We start from the raw sequence: 17,692 nt of genomic DNA, 5'->3' as shown, positions 1-17,692 counted from the left end.
CCAGGAGGAGCCTTTCGAATTGCTCTTTCTTGTTTTTGTCGACGATGGCTGGATCGTTCTCGATTACACTTTGGACATGTGATTCCAAGACCGGCACCTGGTGGACGAGCTGGGCGAGTATGGTGGTGAAGAACATGGCGGCGCTGCCGCGGTCGCCCTCGCCTTTTTTGAAGAAGAAGCTCGCACTAGGCACCTTTGCCGCAGAAAGCTTTTTAGCCACCGTTCGAGAGATTGTTGACTTGCCGGTGCCGGCCATGCCACGCAGCCAGAAAATGCATTTTGCGTTGGGATCCTCGATCCATTTGTGAATGTCGGCGAGAAGGTCCACACGGGTATCGGGGTGGCAGTTAGGGTCGTGTTCGTTCGCCTGGGCATCGAATGCAGCGCCTTTCGCGACAAGGAGCTTTGAAATGTCGATTTTGCGGTTAATGTCGGCGGTGAGCTTGCTATTGCGCGAAATTAGCTACGTAATAAAGGCTTGTAGGTGGGGTGACGAACGTTTGATCTACTTGGAGTGCGGCGGATATCGCGTCCCGCTCTTGCCGGAGGTCGCTGATGATTTTCTCGACGTCTTTGCTTTCGAACGGCCATACCAAGGCGCGCAGACCCATACGTCTCATAGCACGATGCGTACGGCCATTCTTCAGTTTCTCCTCTAACCTCGTGTGAATGGGATCGAGCTGCGAGCGGGCGTTCGCAAGGGCGCTGCGCAGGTTTTGCGCGGTCTCAAATCGAGACCCATCTGGACTTTGCAGAAGCCGCTGCGCACCTTCGGCAATTGTCTTTAAAGCCTCTGTTTGCTGTCGAAAGCGGTCGATATCGTCTTTGGCTTTTTTGACATCGCGGGAGTACTGTAGGCAGAGTGCGCCGACGTTTGCGGCGAGCTCGACCACCGCGATGGCGCTTGCTGCTGCTCCCAAAGCCTCCATCGCACGGCAAGCCGGTAGCACTTACGAAATGAGAATGAAAAGTCAGTAATCAGCCGATATAGGGCGGATGGATGTCGTAGTAAAATGTCGACGAGCGCTTGTCGAGAACTTGAAGGGCGCATCGTCAGGTCGCGAAAGGAGGGGTAAGGCTTTAATGCAACGCCCGACTCGCACAGCCCCAAAACGGCAGCGAGGCGGTGCGCAGCCACACCTGCATCTCTGATTGATAGCCTATCGAAAGGCCGGGTTTTTTCGAAGTTCTACCCTACTGCAGCAACGTCTCTTTGGTAGGCAAAGATCCGTAACAACGCTGAGGCTGTGAACAGGAACCAAGGGTGAACAGGAACCAAGGCTGCAGGCAGGACCCTGCGGGCACTCCCTGTCCATAGCCGTTTTGGGCGTCGCGCACAAGCATGCGGGGCCAGCTACACCCTGGTGCCGGTGACTGGAACCGCCGGGGCTGACCAGCGGAGGTGTTGTCGAGCTAACCGGGGTCCAGCGGTTCAGGGACTCCTTGTTCCATACCCGACGCGTCGCGCGTGTCTGCTCCTCGCCTCGTCGTTCTTGCGCAGTTTCTCCTGCGTGTACAGTATTTTGGTCCGTGGGAATTTCTTGCCCCTGTCCGACTGGCCCTGTGGTCTTTCTACCTCGACCTTCTCCGCCTCCCCTCACGGCATTTTAGCGGCCTCTGCTCGGGCGCGTATCTGGGCTGTCCACCCATCCTCGTCGCAGCACCTTTTCCTCCGGTATCCTCCACTCAGGGAGCCCCGCTGTCGGTATGCAGGGTCAGTAGTACTCCCATCTTTGTTATTCTGTCACGTATCCAGTCTGGCGGTGTTCGTCTTCCTCCACGCCTCCTCGGGTCCGCACCTTCGCTAACCTGTGTTTTAATTCGCGTCCCAGTCACTGCGTCCAAACACCACCCCCCGATCTGATTTCGTCCAGATGGAAATGTCAACAGCGTGCAAAAGTGCGTCTAAATCTGACTCTATTGTGTATGTGTCGGGCCTATTCCCTAACCGTCTCAAATGTGGGCATATCCCTATTTAAGTGGGAAATTTAATACTGCGCCATGGGTAATATGGAGGGCACATCTACCCCAATGTTGCACCATCGTGGCGGCCCATCTGGACCCGAATGCCATGCCAACGACATGCCCGTGCATCTCTTGTGTAACAAATGCTATTTAGGCAATTCATAGCTCCCCAACTCCTGCGAGGTCATACCCGAAATATCGAGATTCCAGAGGTCAATCTCGACCTTCTTGTCGTGCATCTCGTGCCGTGCCTGTGCCTGCGCGGCCTCGGGGTCTGCATATTTTCTCTCCGCGGGCTCGAGAATCTTATCTGCTGTATACATATCAAATCAGTTGATATGTTTCCCTAAAATATTCGCTTGTACGGGCGGGGTAACGTGTCACGGGGTAAGCCGAAGGCCTGTACGAGGTGATCACGATGATAGCAGACGATCTGTAGAGGGTTGAAGGCCTGTATTGCTATAGGGTCGATACAACAACATCAGCTTGTCCTCGGCACTACTCTAATTGCCTCCCACAAGCTGCCTAAGTAACGCGGGCCTCGGGCTCCTGTCGTGTGCCTGGGTGCCTTAGGCCTCCGCGTGGCGTGGGCCCTCCAGGGCTCGAGCCACCTCCTGTGGCGGTGATCTGCCGTTGTCGCGGCAGATCCCCTTACACTATCCCCCTCTGGGGCGCTGACGTCTCGGCGGTGCCCACTGGTAGGAAGCCAGAGGTGGAATGCGTTGTGACCAGCGTTGTTGGTGCCTTCACCATCGCGGACGGACGGTTAGTGTTCGGTAGGCGTTGGGAATGGCCCCACTTTTGGCCTGGCGACGAGGTCAAGGTGATTTTGGTGGCGTTCGGCCGTGTGGGGCCGGCGGGCCCGGGCGGGCCGCTTGCCGTCTACCAATCGTTTAAGCGATTACCCTTCCGCCTGCTGCCCACGTTTGTCGCGCTGCCACCTCCGGAACTCCTTCGAACGTATTGGCGGCGCGAGAACACGCCCAAGTTATCGGGGTTTATAGAGGAGAACAGGACCTCCATCCACGGCCGCACCATCTCGATAAACTCTGCGGGGTGCTCGTATACATCGTCAAGCGTTTCCAGCGAATAGGGCGGTCGGCCGCCGTCGCTGACGAGCTCGTGGTAGCACCGGACCTGGTGCTCCTTGCCGAGGCCTGGCTGAGGCGAGAGCAGGGCGTCCTGGTCCAAGACCGCCGTACGATCCCCCGTGAGCCCCGAGGCGCCCCAGCCGCTCCTGCGGATCCACGGCTGCCGCCTCGTCGAGCTGAGCGAGCGCACTCTTTTTCGGAGAGTCCGGCAACCGTCAGCCATGTGGATTTCCATAGGAACAAAGGCCGCTAAAAAATGATTGGTCAGGCTTGAGCCAGACCCACATATCGGCATCCTCAAATGGCCGCTGCCTGCGACCGATCGAGCCGTGTGGCAAATGATTGGTCGTCGGCAATCCTCCTCTTTGGGTTGCGGAAGCCAACGTTGTTTCGGGTGTGTGACGACGGGGAGGGCGGCGGTGCACTTGCAGCTAGCGAGGTTGCAAGGCTGGTCCCGCAAGGTACAGCGGAAGCAGCGGTCGGCGCGTGCGAGACCGCGCGAAATGTTGAAAAGGGCAGAGGCGGGAGCGGAGGCGGGAGCGGCGGTGGGAGCAGAGGTGGGAGCAGCGGGCTGCTCCTCCTCCCATTTGGAACCCGACGAGCTCGAACTGGAAGACTGGACGGGGAAGTCAGTGATGAGGGAAGCGGATTCCGCAAAGAGGAAGGTGGTGGGCAGGCGGCACATGGGTCTGGTCAGCTGGTTTCGGGGGTGGGAGTACCGGAGCGACACGCAAGGCGAGGCGGATGGGCGAGGATGCCACGAATTAAGCCGACCAGACGCGGGTGGGGCGGGTGGCGGACGCGCCAAAGCAAGAACAAAGTCGGAACAAGCATGATGATCATAGAGTGCGGGCCTGGAAGAGCGACCTTCAAAAGGTACATGTGTGAGTCACAGATCAACGATCCGCCCAAGTTAGCACTTGGCATCATTTCAGCACATTCCATGCGAATACGTTACCCAACTGCAAAAATCACACAGCGCGAGCGTACCCGAGTCACAACAACAAACAGGTTGGCCTTTGCCTATCCCTTTCCTATTCTGCCTAATGGCACTCGAAGGGATGCACGGGTCGTGTGTTTCCGTGTTTTCGTATTTCTTTCCTGTCCTCTTTCCTGTCCCCTGCTGTTCTTTTCCGCTTTATTGTTCAAGTGGGGCCGTCCCCAGCACAGACCAGCAACAAGCCGCGACTCGAAATCCGGGCCTCGGAGATGGACCTGAGAACAAACGCATACCCGGCAGGGCCCCATCATCGGCACCAGTCGTCGCTCCAAGGCATGCTGCACGCCGGGACGCCCGTCATGGAAGAAGATACGCGCGCCCAGGCCAACATCCGTATGCGCCACATTCTTCAGCACTGCGAGGCTGCCGCAAACCAGCAGCCGCAGCAGGGCTACAACCACCCCGCCCTCGTCCGGCTCACCCACGACTATGCGCGGTCGGATGATTCCAAGAGCCTTTTTTTGTCGAGCTTCTTCGAACATCTGGATCTTCCTCTCGCGGGCAACGTCACCGATTCGGACGTCGATTTCGGCGACCCGGAGGTGAAGGAGCGCCTTTGCAAATCGGTGGACGCCTTCGCAGAGTACCTAATGGACAACTTCTTCTTGCCGCGTAAGACTTCCTTGTCCTTTCTCTCTCCTTGTCCTTTCCGCCGGGCCAGTCTAACATATGCCTCTTTTTACTACCTAGTAAAGGCCGTTTCGAACAAAACTCCCCAGCCGTCCCCCATCACCAATTCCGCCGTTCAGAGGGCCCAAGGCTCCGATTTGCCCCAAGCCGTCGTCGGTACGCCAGAACGCGTCTCGACTCTCCGCGGCACCTGTCTCGTCCGCGATCGCCACCGCTGTGTGATCTCACGCAAATTCGATACCACCGAGGGCCGTAAGCGTTATGAAGCCGCGCCAGGAAATGCCAGGGATGATGACGGCCATCTAATCGGGCCGCGTGACTTCCGGACTTTGGAAGTTGCCCATATCCTCCCGCATTCGCTGACCAAAGCTTCAGACTCCCTGTTGGTACATGGACGGCAACCCCCTTTCCCCAAGTCCCAGTCCCCGTATTGGGTTTTGCGGGCTGACACCTATAACGTGGCATGTAGAGCCCAGGGAGAAAAGCCGCCTTGGATGTTTTGAATATGTTCGACGTGGGAGTTGTGTACATGATTGAAGGCGCCGAAATCGACCGGCCCTACAACGCCATCACTCTATCACATGAGCACCATCTTGACTTCGGCTCCTTTCAGATCTTTTTTGAGCCTGTTCCCGACCAACCCCCGCATACGTATCGCATCGATGCGTTCAAGGATTTCGTTGGCGAAACTCTAGGTTTGCCAGTTACGCGAACCCTTTACCTTACCGAAGACCGGAATATCGACCCGCCCTCGCCTCGTCTGCTTGCCATTCATAGCGCGATTGGGCACATCCTGCACCTTTCGGGGGCGGGTGATTATATCGACCGGGTTTTTCGCGATGCTGAAGAATACGGAGTGCGGTCCGACGGATCGACGCAACTCGGGATTCTCCTTAGTTCGAAACTGAATTCGGTTGCATGCATCGGCGTCCGGTCTTGACAGGCCAGCTCACCTCACCTGGAAACCTGAAGGGAAAAAGGAAATTTGGCGGGAGAGCTGCGAACGGGAGACGAGAAACGGCCAACACTTTTAGGTGGGACCAATCTTTCGAGCTTTGTACGCCCTGGTCGGGTCCAATGGAGATAGCATCTCGGACCTGTCGGGCCATGCGCAATATAAGCAGACAAATGCTGAAAAGGCAACTTGTAGTGTGCGTAGAAGAAAAAAGGGCTAAGAAAATAAGGTTAACCTCGAACCACTCTGCACCAGCCGCTCTGGTTGGCTGGCTGAGGGGGATCAAGCAACCTGTGGTGCAACCAGCATCGTCTGCTTTCGCGGTGCAGCTTCTCCTCGACCGTGGCCGCCGACGACGCCGCAGCCGCTTTGGCGCGCCGGTCCGCGTTATCGACGCCGTGCACGGGCTGCTCAGAAAGCACCCTATCCCCGTTATCGAGACCTTTATCTTAGTCTGTCCCTCCGCTGGACGTGCGACACCAGAAATGGTTCAAAAATGGTGGGGGATGATTTGGCAAGTCGGGGAAATTCCCGACCACATAAATTTCCAGATCCAGGGATGGCGTGCCGAACCAAGATGTGAAGGCCGGGGGAAATCTCAATGCCCTCCAGAGCTTTGTCGCCGCGCCGCTTGAAGCCATCCAGGCCCGCTATAGAACCCGAGCCCGACTCCCCGCCACCGCCACCGCCAGTGCTCGGTCCTCGGTGATTTGTTGTGTGCTCCAATAAATGAAGTTATGTCAAGCTTTCGCCACCGCTCGGCGAGCACATCCCGGCGCCGGTGGGGACCTTTCCAACAGGGGGCTGCTACCCAGCCTGCAGCACCCATCCCTATCCGTCCAAACCAAAAGATGCAAGCCTCGCGGCGGCTTGTGTGGAATTTGACGCTCTCTCCCAAACTGGCGACATCTCAAATTTTCGGTTGGCTGCTGGCTTGCTTTCTCTTTTTTTGCTCCGCGGTTAAGGCACAGATGTCAGCTATCCCAACAGAGACGGGCGATTTGCCCACTCTCCATCCTGCGCGCTTTGCCTGCGCAAACAACGGATGACCAAAAACAGGCAGGGATGGTCAGTGCGAGCTGCCAGTCCGTCAATCACTCGTACCCATTCGCCTCCGGGGCTGACCCACGCTTGAAGCTCTTTGAGGGATGGTGGGCAAGCACGGCTTGTCATGCACGAACGTACAGATGAGCAGGTCAATAGGAGGTTCCGGGTTCAGCGATTCGTGACTGTGTTGTATGGACTAGTGGGCTAATACATAGCGGTGCATCCGGCTTCTGCAGCGATACTGAGCTCATAATTCCCTATCCGGATCCCCCTCGTCGGGCTTTGTCGCGGCAGATCGCCTTACACTATCCCCCTCCGGGGCGCTGACGTCTCGGCGGTGCCCACTGGTAGGAAGCCAGAGGTGGAATGCGTTGTGACCAGCGTTGTTGGTGCCTTTACCATCACGGACGGTTGGTGTTCGGTAGGCGTTGGGAATGGCCTCACTTTTGGCCTGGCGACGAGGTCGAGGTGATTTTGGTGGCGTTCGGCCGTGTGGGGCCGGCGGGCCCGGGCGGCCCCGGCGACGGTTAGGGCAGGAGCGGGCCTGCCGGTGGGCCTTTTGTTTTCCCTCCGGCGGACCGGCGTTGTTTTTCCTTTCAACAACACCACCCACAATAGCAATCAACAACAACCTATTATTGCTTTGTTCCCTCTGCCCTCGCACTGCCTGTTTGCCCGCGGGGCTGGCGCTCCTGATACATAAGCCTGCCTCGCTTGCTTCCTCGCGCTCGCACGATCTCCATATCCTCGCGCCTGCTCGCGCTCTTTGCCTTTGTCGACGCCTTCAGATTGCGGTCACGGGCTTCGTACGTCTTCGTCCTCCCCTCCAGTGCGCTCGTCTCGAGCGTCTACTGACTTTTCCCAGCATCATGTCTTCCGTTCAGGCCGACAACGCAGCGCATCGCGAGTCTCTTTTCGCTCTCACTGCGGAGCGAGCCTCCGTTGATGAGGTTGTGCGCGAAAGACTCCGGGTCACGTCGATCCACGGTCCCCGTCCTGCGGTCGCGTTTGCGCCCGCCATCGCTCACCACGGCTGTGCCCGTCTCTGAGCCATACTGGTCCTCCGCCGCCCGCCTATCCTGCAGGTGTTTCTCGGCGCCTTGCCGACCTTAATACCGGTGAGGCGCCATATCGTCTTGCCTTGCGCCTGCTCGCGGAGGAGGACCGCCGGTCGGCGCCGGACATCCTTATCGCTAGCATTCCGGACTTCCACGACGATCGGCGCCTGTTCCCTTGCGGCAACTGCTATGTGGCCGACCTCCTTCGGGTGGCTATCACTCCGACCACGACCAGGCTTGCGCCTCAGGTCATACCGAAATGGGTCGCTGCTTTCGCAGTCACCGCCGGGGCTGGAGATGTTGTCTTTTGCCCCGTGGGTACCCCTTCAACGCGGACGTTGGACTTATGGAGTCCGCGTGGTGGGTTCGTGGTGGTAGACCGTCTCCTGGGGTCGCTGCAGTTCGGACCCGGTGCATGTACAACCTCTTCTTGTGAGAGAACTCCATGGCGCTTCTGTCACCACTCATCCTGCCGCTCGATACGGCCTCTTCTATGAGGCTGACGAAGGGGGTCGCTCCGAGTCCGGCGCCGCTCTCCTGGTTCTTTCGGCTATCGACGACTGTCCCTTCCTTTGGACCTCGGCCACTACGAGTACTCCCTCGCTTCGCCCCAGCACCTGCTCTGGGAAGTCCGGCCGGCCAACTTGGCCGCCGAAGGCGAGGAACCTCGTTATTTCCACCGTGTGTGCAACGGCCATGCGACCTCCGCGGAGCCCGGGGAGGTTAACTGGATGCTGGCTAACCTGAGCCAGCCTCCTCTTCGACTGCGCCGCTCGGTTTGCAACGAGGAGAATTCTCGGCCTCGGCCCGTGGCTTTCTGGCTTATACTATTGACCCGGGATGGCGTCGACATTCCAACGGCGGCTCCTTGGGTGGAGGCAGAGGGACCGGCGTCCCGTGGCGACTCCGATTCGGAGCCCGAGTCGGATGGCGATTCGGATAAGGAGATGGGCTGGAACGGTCCCCTTACCCGTGTGGAGTATATGGACCAGCGGGGCCAGCGGTGGGTGTGCATGGTCCGTCCCAACGGTACCAACGCGTCGGTGGCGCCCGTGGCGGACATTTCGGAAGAGGTAGCGGAGGGGGAGGGAGAGAGTGTGATGACCCTTCCTCTTCCGAGGTCTGGTCTTCTGATGCCGAATGATGGTGGACAACCCACGTTGTTATGTACTTTACCTCGCCTGTTCTGCTGGAGGTCATCCCACTTGCGGTGCGTTTTGCATTTCTTTTTCAGGTGTTCTGAAACAAGGAGACACAGCGCACACGCCGAGCATCTAGCGGTTGACACCTCGCGATTTGGGCCAGAGCAGCCAGTACGCCCTGGCGAGGCAAACAACTCGGCCAGCTCCGCGCCTGCAACCTTCTACAGAGCCGCACAGAGACCTGACTCGCGAGTACCGGACAAGAATGCCGACGACATCTAAAACGCTCCTACCTCAATGGCACCCACTGGTCTCCCAAGCAGCTCCGAAACCGCGGAAAACATACACGCGGCGCAGGCAGTGGTCGATACTTCGCGATCTAAACCACAGCAAGTACTGGACATGCGGGGATGCAGCTCGCCAGTGGACGGAAATAAAGGCTGTTTGCGATACATTTAGGCGCTGAAAAACGACGTGGGAGGCGACGGTTTCTGTATGCGAGTGTCTGCGATTGCTCAACAGGGCGGAGGGCTTGAAATAGGCTGCAGAAGTAACCAGGATTACGTTACGTTCCAACTGCCTGCTGTCGGGGTTACCATCCTTCTTGTAAGCGTTGCAGCGTAGGGAGGGGCACTCGTGGTTTTATATGACCTGTTGGGCGTACTACATGAAGCTTTGGATACCAGCCCGTACAGCGGCCAGGTCCTACCTGTCGATTAGGCGCAGCACGGCGAAGGAGGGCGCGCGAGGGCTGGCGTTGCTGTGGACGGCTGAGTTGACCCAGCAGGTGCTGGCGTCTGCCTGCGCGCGCTGTTTTTGGCGCCTGGGTCTGCACGGATCCAAGCTGGAGCACCCTACGATTTCCCAAAGTGCGGGCGCATCGCTGGAAAATAGTGGAGATGCGCCAAAAATTATGACGTCATCTCAGCTTCGGCTATCGGTTAGCAGCGAGCAGTCGCTGGCAGGAAAGGAGTCGACAGAATATTTGGTGCCAGCATGCTGCGTGACGCAGCGCCTCCTTCGCACGCCTCCCTCGAACACCAGGGCGCACGTAATATCACCTTGTCCACCACGATTGGAGCCGCGACAACACAGGCCAGAATTCTTTTCGAATATCCCGTGCCGCCATATTGCGGGCCCACAGGGCGCCAACGCTCCCCGTCCGGGGCTCGCCGTCCATCCTTGCTTCTCATCCAGATCTCAAGCTAACGACGGCAGGCATCTGCATCCATGCAACAGAGCGTCCCAGCCGACGACGTGGCAAGCGAGCGTTCCCTCCCCATACGAACCTTGCAACGGCCCATACTTTACACCCGAAGCCCGATTCCTTTTAAACTCCGCCTACATCGACGCAAGCAGCGCCAATGCCGCATCAGGATAAAAAAGGTGACGAAGATGCACGACTCCAGCAGGTCGAGGATATGCTTCGGCGATTAGAAGCCCGTCGTCGCCGACCAGAAGCCTGTCGTCGTCGCCATGCTCGACGGAAACTTCATCCAGGGTAACCTCAGTGCTCGCGGGGAGAGACCAGCGCCAGCGCCACATGCCCCTCTCAAGCTCGAGCTTGTCAATATACTCGTTGGATTTTACAATAGCTGGCGTCTCCAAGACCAGCTTCAAGTCCGGCTCGATAAAGCTTCTTCGAAACACCCGCTCTTCTACAAACTCTTTGCTACGGTCCAACAGTAGTTTCCTGGCCCTCGCCGCCGCTACATCGCCCTTTACGGAGGAGGTCGCGAAATCGGAAGCGATATTATGGTACGGCGTGCCCTCCGTGCACTTACAGCCCTGCCTCTCGTGCCCGTTAGGTGTATAAGACCCCTATCGCAAACAGAACAGCGGTTCTAATTGTCCTGGCTTTTTAGCACAGGTGGAAGGGGTCTCCCTTTATCTAACTGCCCTAACAGGCGACCGTTTTCGCGTGCGATACCAGGTCGTTTTCGTAAGCCAGCGGGCGCGGGGCAAAAGGCCGTACGCGAACGCCGGTGGCCGGCGGTGGCTTGCCCCGTAACGCGGCGGGTCGGCCACGCCGCGTCCGACGATGTCCGCTCCTACAGAGACCAACCAGGCCAGGAGTGACTCCAGCCCCCGCAGCCGGAAGCGAGCTACGCTTGGCGTTCCCCTGCTGGCGTCGATCACACTCCTCGGTCGGGCGGCCATGCGCCCATACTCGTCCAAGAAAGGTTAAAGGAGAGGTGTGGCCGAAAGCCACACTTTTATCCTATCAGTCCTTCCTTATCTAATCTCCAGCCATCGGCTATCAACTCTGTCAACTACTACTGGCAGTGCCGTGCCATAACATCTGCCGAAAGCGTGGGGCGTCCATTCCAAAACGCTCGTCGGAGGCTCTAAGCAGGCGAACATGGCTGTCGGGGAAACTCCCGGCCCCTCGTAGCGATGCGGACGCCTGTAGGGAGCCGACGGGGATGGCAGTCCAGCAGCGGCATTACGAGTCCGTCAAAGCCCAATGCGAGCTTGCGCCGTCGTCTCGCTGCACGCACGCCGCCAAATGAGCATCCGCGCCGTCCCGACATCGTCTTCCCAGCCCCAGTACGTCCCAGCGGCGGCTAAAAGCCAGGGACAGGTTGGAGGCGTCGTCCGAGCTGAACCCAGTGTTATTTGCAGGACCTGGATGCCGACCTGCCGACCAGCGCGCATATTGCGACGGCTCGGCTGCTGGCTGTGCGCGGGGCCGTGGAGCAAGTCCCAGCCGCGATCGATGCAATTGCATTTTGCCACCGCATGCGGTGACACAAGTGTAAGTCAATGGCTGGAGATCTTTTTTACACGTGCTTGGTCCAGTCGGACGGTATCGAGAACTTCTTGCAAAGCTGGCATTCGAACTCGGCCGGAAAAGACTGGGCGCCAGGAGGAGCTCGTCCTGCCCTGGAACCCTGGTGCTCCGCCTTCCGCTGAACAACAACCAAGCTCCCGATTGGCAATCAATCCCCCAGTTTGCTGGCAGCTTTCGGGCCGCGACCCGTCGAGGGACGGACCTGCCAAAGTCGGGAATCTTGAGGCTTGGTTTCGTCGACCAGGAAATCGTGCGGCCGTACGTCGTACTGCATAACGCCGGGCCGCCTCGATGCGTGAGCGCTGCGCCTTGGTATGATAGATTTTTTCGAATAGCAAGTCTGTCTGCTCTGTGCTAATATTATGCAACCAAGACCGGTATGGAGGCGACGTTCCAATAGAGAAAAAAGTTGGCGTCACACGGCCCCGGCCGAACCCCTTCCTTCGGGAGGCGAGTGTGAAATGGAGGCGCAGCAGCTGTGCGTAATTTGCTAGCTCAGCTGCCTGTTATAACGAAAGTACGATGGATGTACCCATGACTCCGTTGCCTTTTTGTTTCCTCCGTTTTAAAACGCGGTTCGATAAGGTATATTGACGCGTCGGGGCGTCGTAGGGCTTTGACAACAAAACCGTGTTAATTTGTTTCGCCACCCGTGCAGTGCTGCCAGGCTTGCCGCGCCGGATTGGACAGGACGCCTTAGAGTATTTTCGTCAAATTACCGCCCCACGCCAATGGCTGAACAGGTCCGTATCGCTAAAACTGCAATGCTCAGCCCGGCCAAAATGCGAAGATGATTGGCTGTGGTGCGTTGTTAGGCAGGTGTGTCGGGCATCTAGCTGGCCCCACCACATTCCTCTCCTTCTCGCGAGTTTGCATTTCGGAAACGACGGGCCTTGGTCGTTAAACCATCAAACATTGCGATTACCTGTACTGTGCTTCAGCCTAGGCCGCCTTACTGGTTGCTTCGACAATGAAGCGGATGAAGAAGAAAGTCAAGGAACTGCTACACTTGGAGCAGCGTGATCCGCCGCAAGAACTGAGCCAAGACCCGCTCCAGCCGGGCCCCCCCGAGAGCCCGCCTCGAGAACCGAGTCAAGACCCGCTCCAACCGGGCCCTTCGGAGAGCGCGCCGCCAGTCCCCCCCTTCCCCGATGGAGTCAAAGTTCTGCACGACTGTCCCGATGCCACGGTCGACATTTGTTTCGTCCACGGCTTGACTGGGAACCGGGACAGTACCTGGACCGCCGACGGGCAGTCCACGCCCTGGCCAGGGACCCTTCTACCGCAGAAGCTCAAGAACGCCCGCATACTCACGTACGGATACGACGCATACGTGTTGCGACGATCGGTTGCATCGAATAATCGGCTGAAAGACCATGCCAAGAACCTTCTGAACGACCTGACGACAGACAGAGCTAGCTGCGAAGCGCGGTCTCGTCCCCTCATTTTCGTTGCCCACAGTCTGGGCGGCCTTGTCTGCAAAGAGGCTATTCTGCACTCGCGAAACCATCCCGAATCTCACCTTCGCGACATATTCGATTGCACCAAAGGCATCATATTCATGGGCACCCCTCACAAGGGGTCTTGGATGGCCGATTGGGGTCGGATACCGGCGAGGGCTATTGGCCTTGTCAAGTCTACCAACGAGTCGCTCTTGGGGATCCTGGAAACGAAAGATCAGTTCCTCGAATCTATTCAAGGCCGGTTTTTGGACATGGTACGCGAACAGCGGGAAAGCGGAAGGCGCCTCGAGGTCACATGCTTCTTTGAAGAATTGCCTTTGTCTATCGCCGGGACGGTTGTATCCAAGGAATCCGCTACTTTCGAGGGCTTTACTTCGATCAGCATTCACGCCAACCACAGGGACATGGTCAGGTTTTCCTCTGTGGAGGAGAACGGATTCAAAAGGTTACTTGGAGAGCTGAGCAGATGGGTGGCAGAAGTCGCTTCCGGTAGGGACAAGCCGTAACATGCAATTTTAAGATGGAACTTCTCAGCTGACTGTATGCCTCTGAAATCCAAGGCCCCGAACTCTCACAGCTGTCACAAGATCGTCCTCAATCGCCCGCCTTTTTGCCGTCCGCTTCATTCGGATCCAGGAACCGTGGCCAGCAGCTGGGACAAAACTATGGGACGATGAACACAGAGATCCACCTCCCGCCGGGTTAGTTGTGCGATCCACCCTGGCTAAGCCCTGCTAACTTTCGAGTCAGAACGCGTAGAAACCCCGCCGCAGCCATTCGCTACCATTCCCTTTTCCCGCGACCCCGATTTCGTTGACCGCGGCGACATTCTCGACCAGCTTCGCCAGCGGTGTCTCGAACCGGCTGGCCGTGTGGCTTTGGTTGGCCTAGGTGGCATTGGGTACGTGTTATTCTAAAATATACCGTGCCGAAAACAAGCTAACAATAGTAGCAAATCGCAACTTGCCATCGAATTCGCCCACCGAACCGCCGAGGAAACACCCAACAAATGGATCTTCTGGATCCACGCTGGCACGCAGGCCCGCGTCGAAGAAGGCTTCCAGGCCATTGCCAACGCCGTCAAGCTACCCGGTCGGAACCAGCCCAAGGCCGACGTATTACAGCTTGTATACGGTTGGCTCTCCAACGAACGGAACGGCCAATGGACCATTATCCTTGACAGCACCGACGACGGAGACGTGTTTTATGCGACGAACGACGGCCGCGAGGGAAAACCGTTGGCAAGCTACCTCCCACAAAGCCGAAACGGATCCATCGTCGTTACGACTCGCAACAAGGGCCTAGCATATAGGCTTACCGGGAACCACAACAACATTATTGAAATTGGGCCGCTGGTCCTGGCCGATGCTCTCCTTCTCCTAGAGAGAAAACTGGGCCCGCTCCCCGATACGGACACAGCCAAAGCCTTGGTGCAGGCACTTGACTTTGTTCCCCTTGCCGTCAGCCAGGCGGCGGCATACATCCGGGCAAGGTCGCCGCTGAGCTCAATCGTGTTGTATTTGGCCGAGTTTCATAAGGGCGAACGCAAACGTACTCGGCTCCTGGGCCACGATGCAGGTGACCTACGGCGGGATGGTGGGGCATCAAATGCCATCCTTACGACTTGGCAGATTTCATTCGAACATATCCGGTCCAAAAGATCTTCTGCAGCCGACCTTCTTGCGCTCATGAGCTTCTTCGATCCACAGGGAATCGCTTTATCGCTTCTTAAGCCCGTCAATACCGAAAGTGTCCAGCGGGATTCAGGGTCGGAATCTGGCAGTAGCAGCGACGAGGCAGATGACGGTTTTGAAGACGATGTGGCCATCCTGCAAGACTTTTGTCTTGTATCTACAAGCGAGAACGCGAGCGTGTTGGAGATGCACGGGCTCGTACAGCTGTCGATGCGGCAATGGCTGGAAGCGGACGGGCTGCAAGACAAATTCAGGCGACAGTTTGTTAAGCGGATGGCGGCGGCGTTTCCTACGGGGGACTACAGCAACTGGGCGACATGCCAGCAGCTATTTGCGCATGTCGAAGCAGCAATAGACTGCCGGCCAACTGAGGAGGGTACGCAGGAGTTGTGGGCAGGCCTCATGCACCGCGGGGGATGGTATGCGTTGGAACAAGGCAGGTACAGGGCAGCAGAGCGGATGGCGGGCAAAGCAAAAAGAAGTCGTGAAAAACAGTTGGGAAAAAGCGACGAAAAGACACTGGCCAGTATGGCGTTGCATGCGTCGATATACAGGAATCAAGGCCGGTGGCAGGAGGCTGAAAAGCTAGAGCTGGAAGTGATGGAAACTCGCAAAACCAAGCTCGGAGTCGACCATCCCTCAACGCTAACGAGCATACATAACCTCGCGTCGACATACAGGAATCAAGGCCGTTGGCGGGAGGCTGAAAAGCTATTTGTGGAAGTGATGGAAACGAGCAAAACCAAGCTCGGACCCGACCATCCCTTAACGCTGACGAGCATGAATAACCTCGCTTTCACCTGGAAGGATCAGGGCCGGCATGCAGAGGCCCTAGCGCTGATAAAGGACTGCGCGCAGGCTCAGCAGCGTGTCCTTGGTCCAGACCATCCGCGCACTCTCTCATCTCTGTCGGCCGTGTCCAATTGGAGTAGCTAGGATGATGTGTAGTATTTATTCCTACCCAATATGACATGCATGGTTGTGACGGTCGTGGCTGTTCCCTAATTATTTTTGGATTCGAATATAGCTGCGAAAGTAGCCGTATGCATAACATCCAAACCCAGGGACGAAATCTGGTTTTTATTATAAGGATGGCCCGCGGCACGCATGGGGCGGGGTTCGGATTGTTTGCTTGGCGCGCGTCAGACGGGAAGCGCTGGCGCTGCGCCGGTCCTGCCGAGCCGGCAGCGGGAGGCACGGAAGCCCGCAGGGCCGACTCGCGCGGGGCCGACGCGGCCAGTGTCACGGTCGCCGTGCATTCTGCTCTCCTCACGAACAGTTTATTACGGATGAGGGGGAAAGGAATCCGGTCTCGTGGTGGATCACGTCTACGGCCACGTGCCGCTGCCGCACCAGTTACTCCCCGCAGTAGCCACCATTCAACATTCCTAGGAGTAAGGGCAAAGACCGAACAGTAAGGGGATAATGGCTGTGATCGTCTAGAGTGGGTCACCCCCTCACGGGCCACATAATCGGCACAGGGACTCGAGACTACAATCAATTGAACGCCATCAATTCGCGCCAAACTATATAGAAAAAAATGGAAAATTATGCAGCGTCGTTGTCCAATGCCTCAAGAACCTTGGGGGCCTGTGAGCCGCCAATTTTTCTGACTTGGCGGCCTGGGTCCGGGTCAACGGCCCGCGTGCCTCCTCGACGGCCTGTTGAGCCTCTTTGATCCGTGTTATGGCGTGGCGTGCCCTCTCGTGCAGCCTTGCCTCACAGGTAGCAAGTGGGTGGAGGCTCCTACTGCCGAACCATGACAGTTCCGTCAATCCGCCTTCCTCATCCGTCTAAATTTGACCCCACCCCTGCCTCCCCCTTGCATTTCTCAACGGTTCCGCGATGCGTTCCGAGCCCCAATCCCGCCTGAGTTCTTCCAAGGATCATCATTATGGTTGTTCTCCTTCGATCTCCGATCCGGATCCTCGATCCTGATGTCATGTTTTCCAGTGGCCCACGCCACGCTGGAAACCGACCGTGACGCTTGACGCTGTGTTGAAAACTAGCTGTAGCGCCTGGCGCCCCAGGGTGTTCTGGAACCGCTTAGGCTCTGGCACCGCTTGGGGTGTTACAGCGCTAAGGGCTTTTCTTTCCACGGCATAGTTCTCGGCGTGCTTTAACACAGTGCATGCAAAGTGGAGAGAGGTGTCGCGACTCGCCAAACAGCCGCGTGCCGGAACGATTGTGCACGGGAGACGATACGCGCGTTCAGAGTCGCGCTCGAAGTTGATCCTACAGTACGTGTCATACACTAAAGTCGCGGTCTAAAGGACTTATAACAGCTGCCGGAGTGGATCTGCAGGTACCCACTTTGATAAAAATGCGGCCGCGTTTGTGACGATGCGAGAGCTAATCCACCGAAACTAAAACTCCATACGTCATAAATCTAGCAGAGCACATCAGCGTAATTGCCACACGGAGCCGCCGCCATCTGATAAACATTAGCCTAGCAACTTTTTTTTTTTTTTTTTTTTTTTTTTTTTTCGTATTTTTAAGCCTTCTATTTGCCGCGTCTTAGGTATATAATTAAAAGCATCCAGTAGGTGGTGGGTGGGGAGGTGGTGAAGTTGTTATTGCAAAAGCCTCGCGACGGCCCCGTGCCCGTTTTCTGCGGCCCGGTGCAGCGGCGTCCACCCGAAGTCATCCTTCGCGTCCTTGTCGGCGCCCGCCTGCACGAGCAGCCTCGCGACGGCCTCGTGCCCGTTTTCCGCGGCCAGTTGCAGCGGCGTTGTGCTCCCGTAGCCATCCTCCGCGTCCTTATGGGCGCCCGCCTGCACGAGCAGCCTCGCGACGGCCTCGTGCCCGTTTTCCGCGGCCAGTTGCAGCGGCGTTGTGCTCCCGTAGCCATCC

The 17,692-nt window shown here is 57.5% G+C and overlaps 7 protein-coding genes across 8 annotated transcripts; 4 read left to right on the top strand and 3 right to left on the bottom strand.

Moving 5' to 3' along the window:
- Positions 1–63: 63 nt before the first annotated feature.
- Positions 64–3,741, bottom strand: GGTG_13529 (hypothetical protein; the record flags this gene model as incomplete). Its single annotated transcript, XM_009231440.1, has 6 exons — positions 64–162; positions 221–446; positions 499–907; positions 1,277–1,507; positions 2,156–2,278; positions 2,871–3,741. The coding sequence occupies 6 exons, from the start codon at positions 3,739–3,741 to the stop codon at positions 64–66; spliced, it is 1,959 nt and encodes a 652-aa protein (XP_009229704.1).
- A 144-nt stretch (positions 3,742–3,885) lies between these two features.
- Positions 3,886–5,737, top strand: GGTG_13528. Of its 2 annotated transcripts, XM_009231438.1 has the most exons (3): positions 3,886–4,668; positions 4,747–5,072; positions 5,156–5,737. In XM_009231438.1, exons 1-3 carry the CDS (start codon positions 4,266–4,268, stop codon positions 5,624–5,626), a joined length of 1,200 nt encoding a protein of 399 aa, XP_009229702.1. In that variant the 5' UTR covers positions 3,886–4,265; the 3' UTR covers positions 5,627–5,737. The 2 variants fall into 2 exon arrangements, with proteins under 2 accessions (XP_009229702.1, XP_009229703.1); XM_009231439.1 differs by having other exon boundaries at positions 4,747–5,737.
- Positions 5,738–7,557: 1,820 nt separating this feature from the next.
- On the top strand, positions 7,558–9,170 carry GGTG_13527 (hypothetical protein; the record flags this gene model as incomplete). Its single annotated transcript, XM_009231437.1, has 3 exons — positions 7,558–7,723; positions 8,269–8,956; positions 9,005–9,170. 3 exons carry the CDS (start codon positions 7,558–7,560, stop codon positions 9,168–9,170), a joined length of 1,020 nt encoding a protein of 339 aa, XP_009229701.1.
- Positions 9,171–10,190: 1,020 nt separating this feature from the next.
- GGTG_13526 (hypothetical protein) lies at positions 10,191–11,048 on the bottom strand (the record flags this gene model as incomplete). Its single annotated transcript, XM_009231436.1, has 2 exons — positions 10,191–10,680; positions 10,864–11,048. The coding sequence occupies 2 exons, from the start codon at positions 11,046–11,048 to the stop codon at positions 10,230–10,232; spliced, it is 636 nt and encodes a 211-aa protein (XP_009229700.1). The 3' UTR covers positions 10,191–10,229.
- A 606-nt stretch (positions 11,049–11,654) lies between these two features.
- GGTG_13525 (hypothetical protein) lies at positions 11,655–11,804 on the top strand (the record flags this gene model as incomplete). The annotated part of the gene is made up of 1 exon (XM_009231435.1): positions 11,655–11,804. One exon carries the CDS (start codon positions 11,655–11,657, stop codon positions 11,802–11,804), a length of 150 nt encoding a protein of 49 aa, XP_009229699.1.
- Positions 11,805–12,652: 848 nt separating this feature from the next.
- Positions 12,653–15,428, top strand: GGTG_13524 (hypothetical protein; the record flags this gene model as incomplete). Its single annotated transcript, XM_009231434.1, has 5 exons — positions 12,653–13,399; positions 13,892–14,046; positions 14,098–14,696; positions 14,817–15,215; positions 15,394–15,428. The coding sequence occupies 5 exons, from the start codon at positions 12,653–12,655 to the stop codon at positions 15,426–15,428; spliced, it is 1,935 nt and encodes a 644-aa protein (XP_009229698.1).
- A 1,953-nt stretch (positions 15,429–17,381) lies between these two features.
- On the bottom strand, positions 17,382–17,691 carry GGTG_13523 (hypothetical protein; the record flags this gene model as incomplete). The annotated part of the gene is made up of 1 exon (XM_009231433.1): positions 17,382–17,691. A coding segment is annotated over one exon (279 nt), but the record flags the coding sequence as incomplete, so codon positions are not given.
- Position 17,692: the final 1 nt, after the last annotated feature.

Source organism: Gaeumannomyces tritici (genome assembly GCF_000145635.1).
Source record: "Gaeumannomyces tritici R3-111a-1 unplaced genomic scaffold supercont2.15, whole genome shotgun sequence".
In the NCBI taxonomy this organism is placed as follows: Eukaryota; Fungi; Ascomycota; class Sordariomycetes; order Magnaporthales; family Magnaporthaceae; genus Gaeumannomyces; species Gaeumannomyces tritici.
Note: the sequence above shows the minus strand (reverse complement) of the source record. Positions and strands in the feature narration are given on the sequence as shown.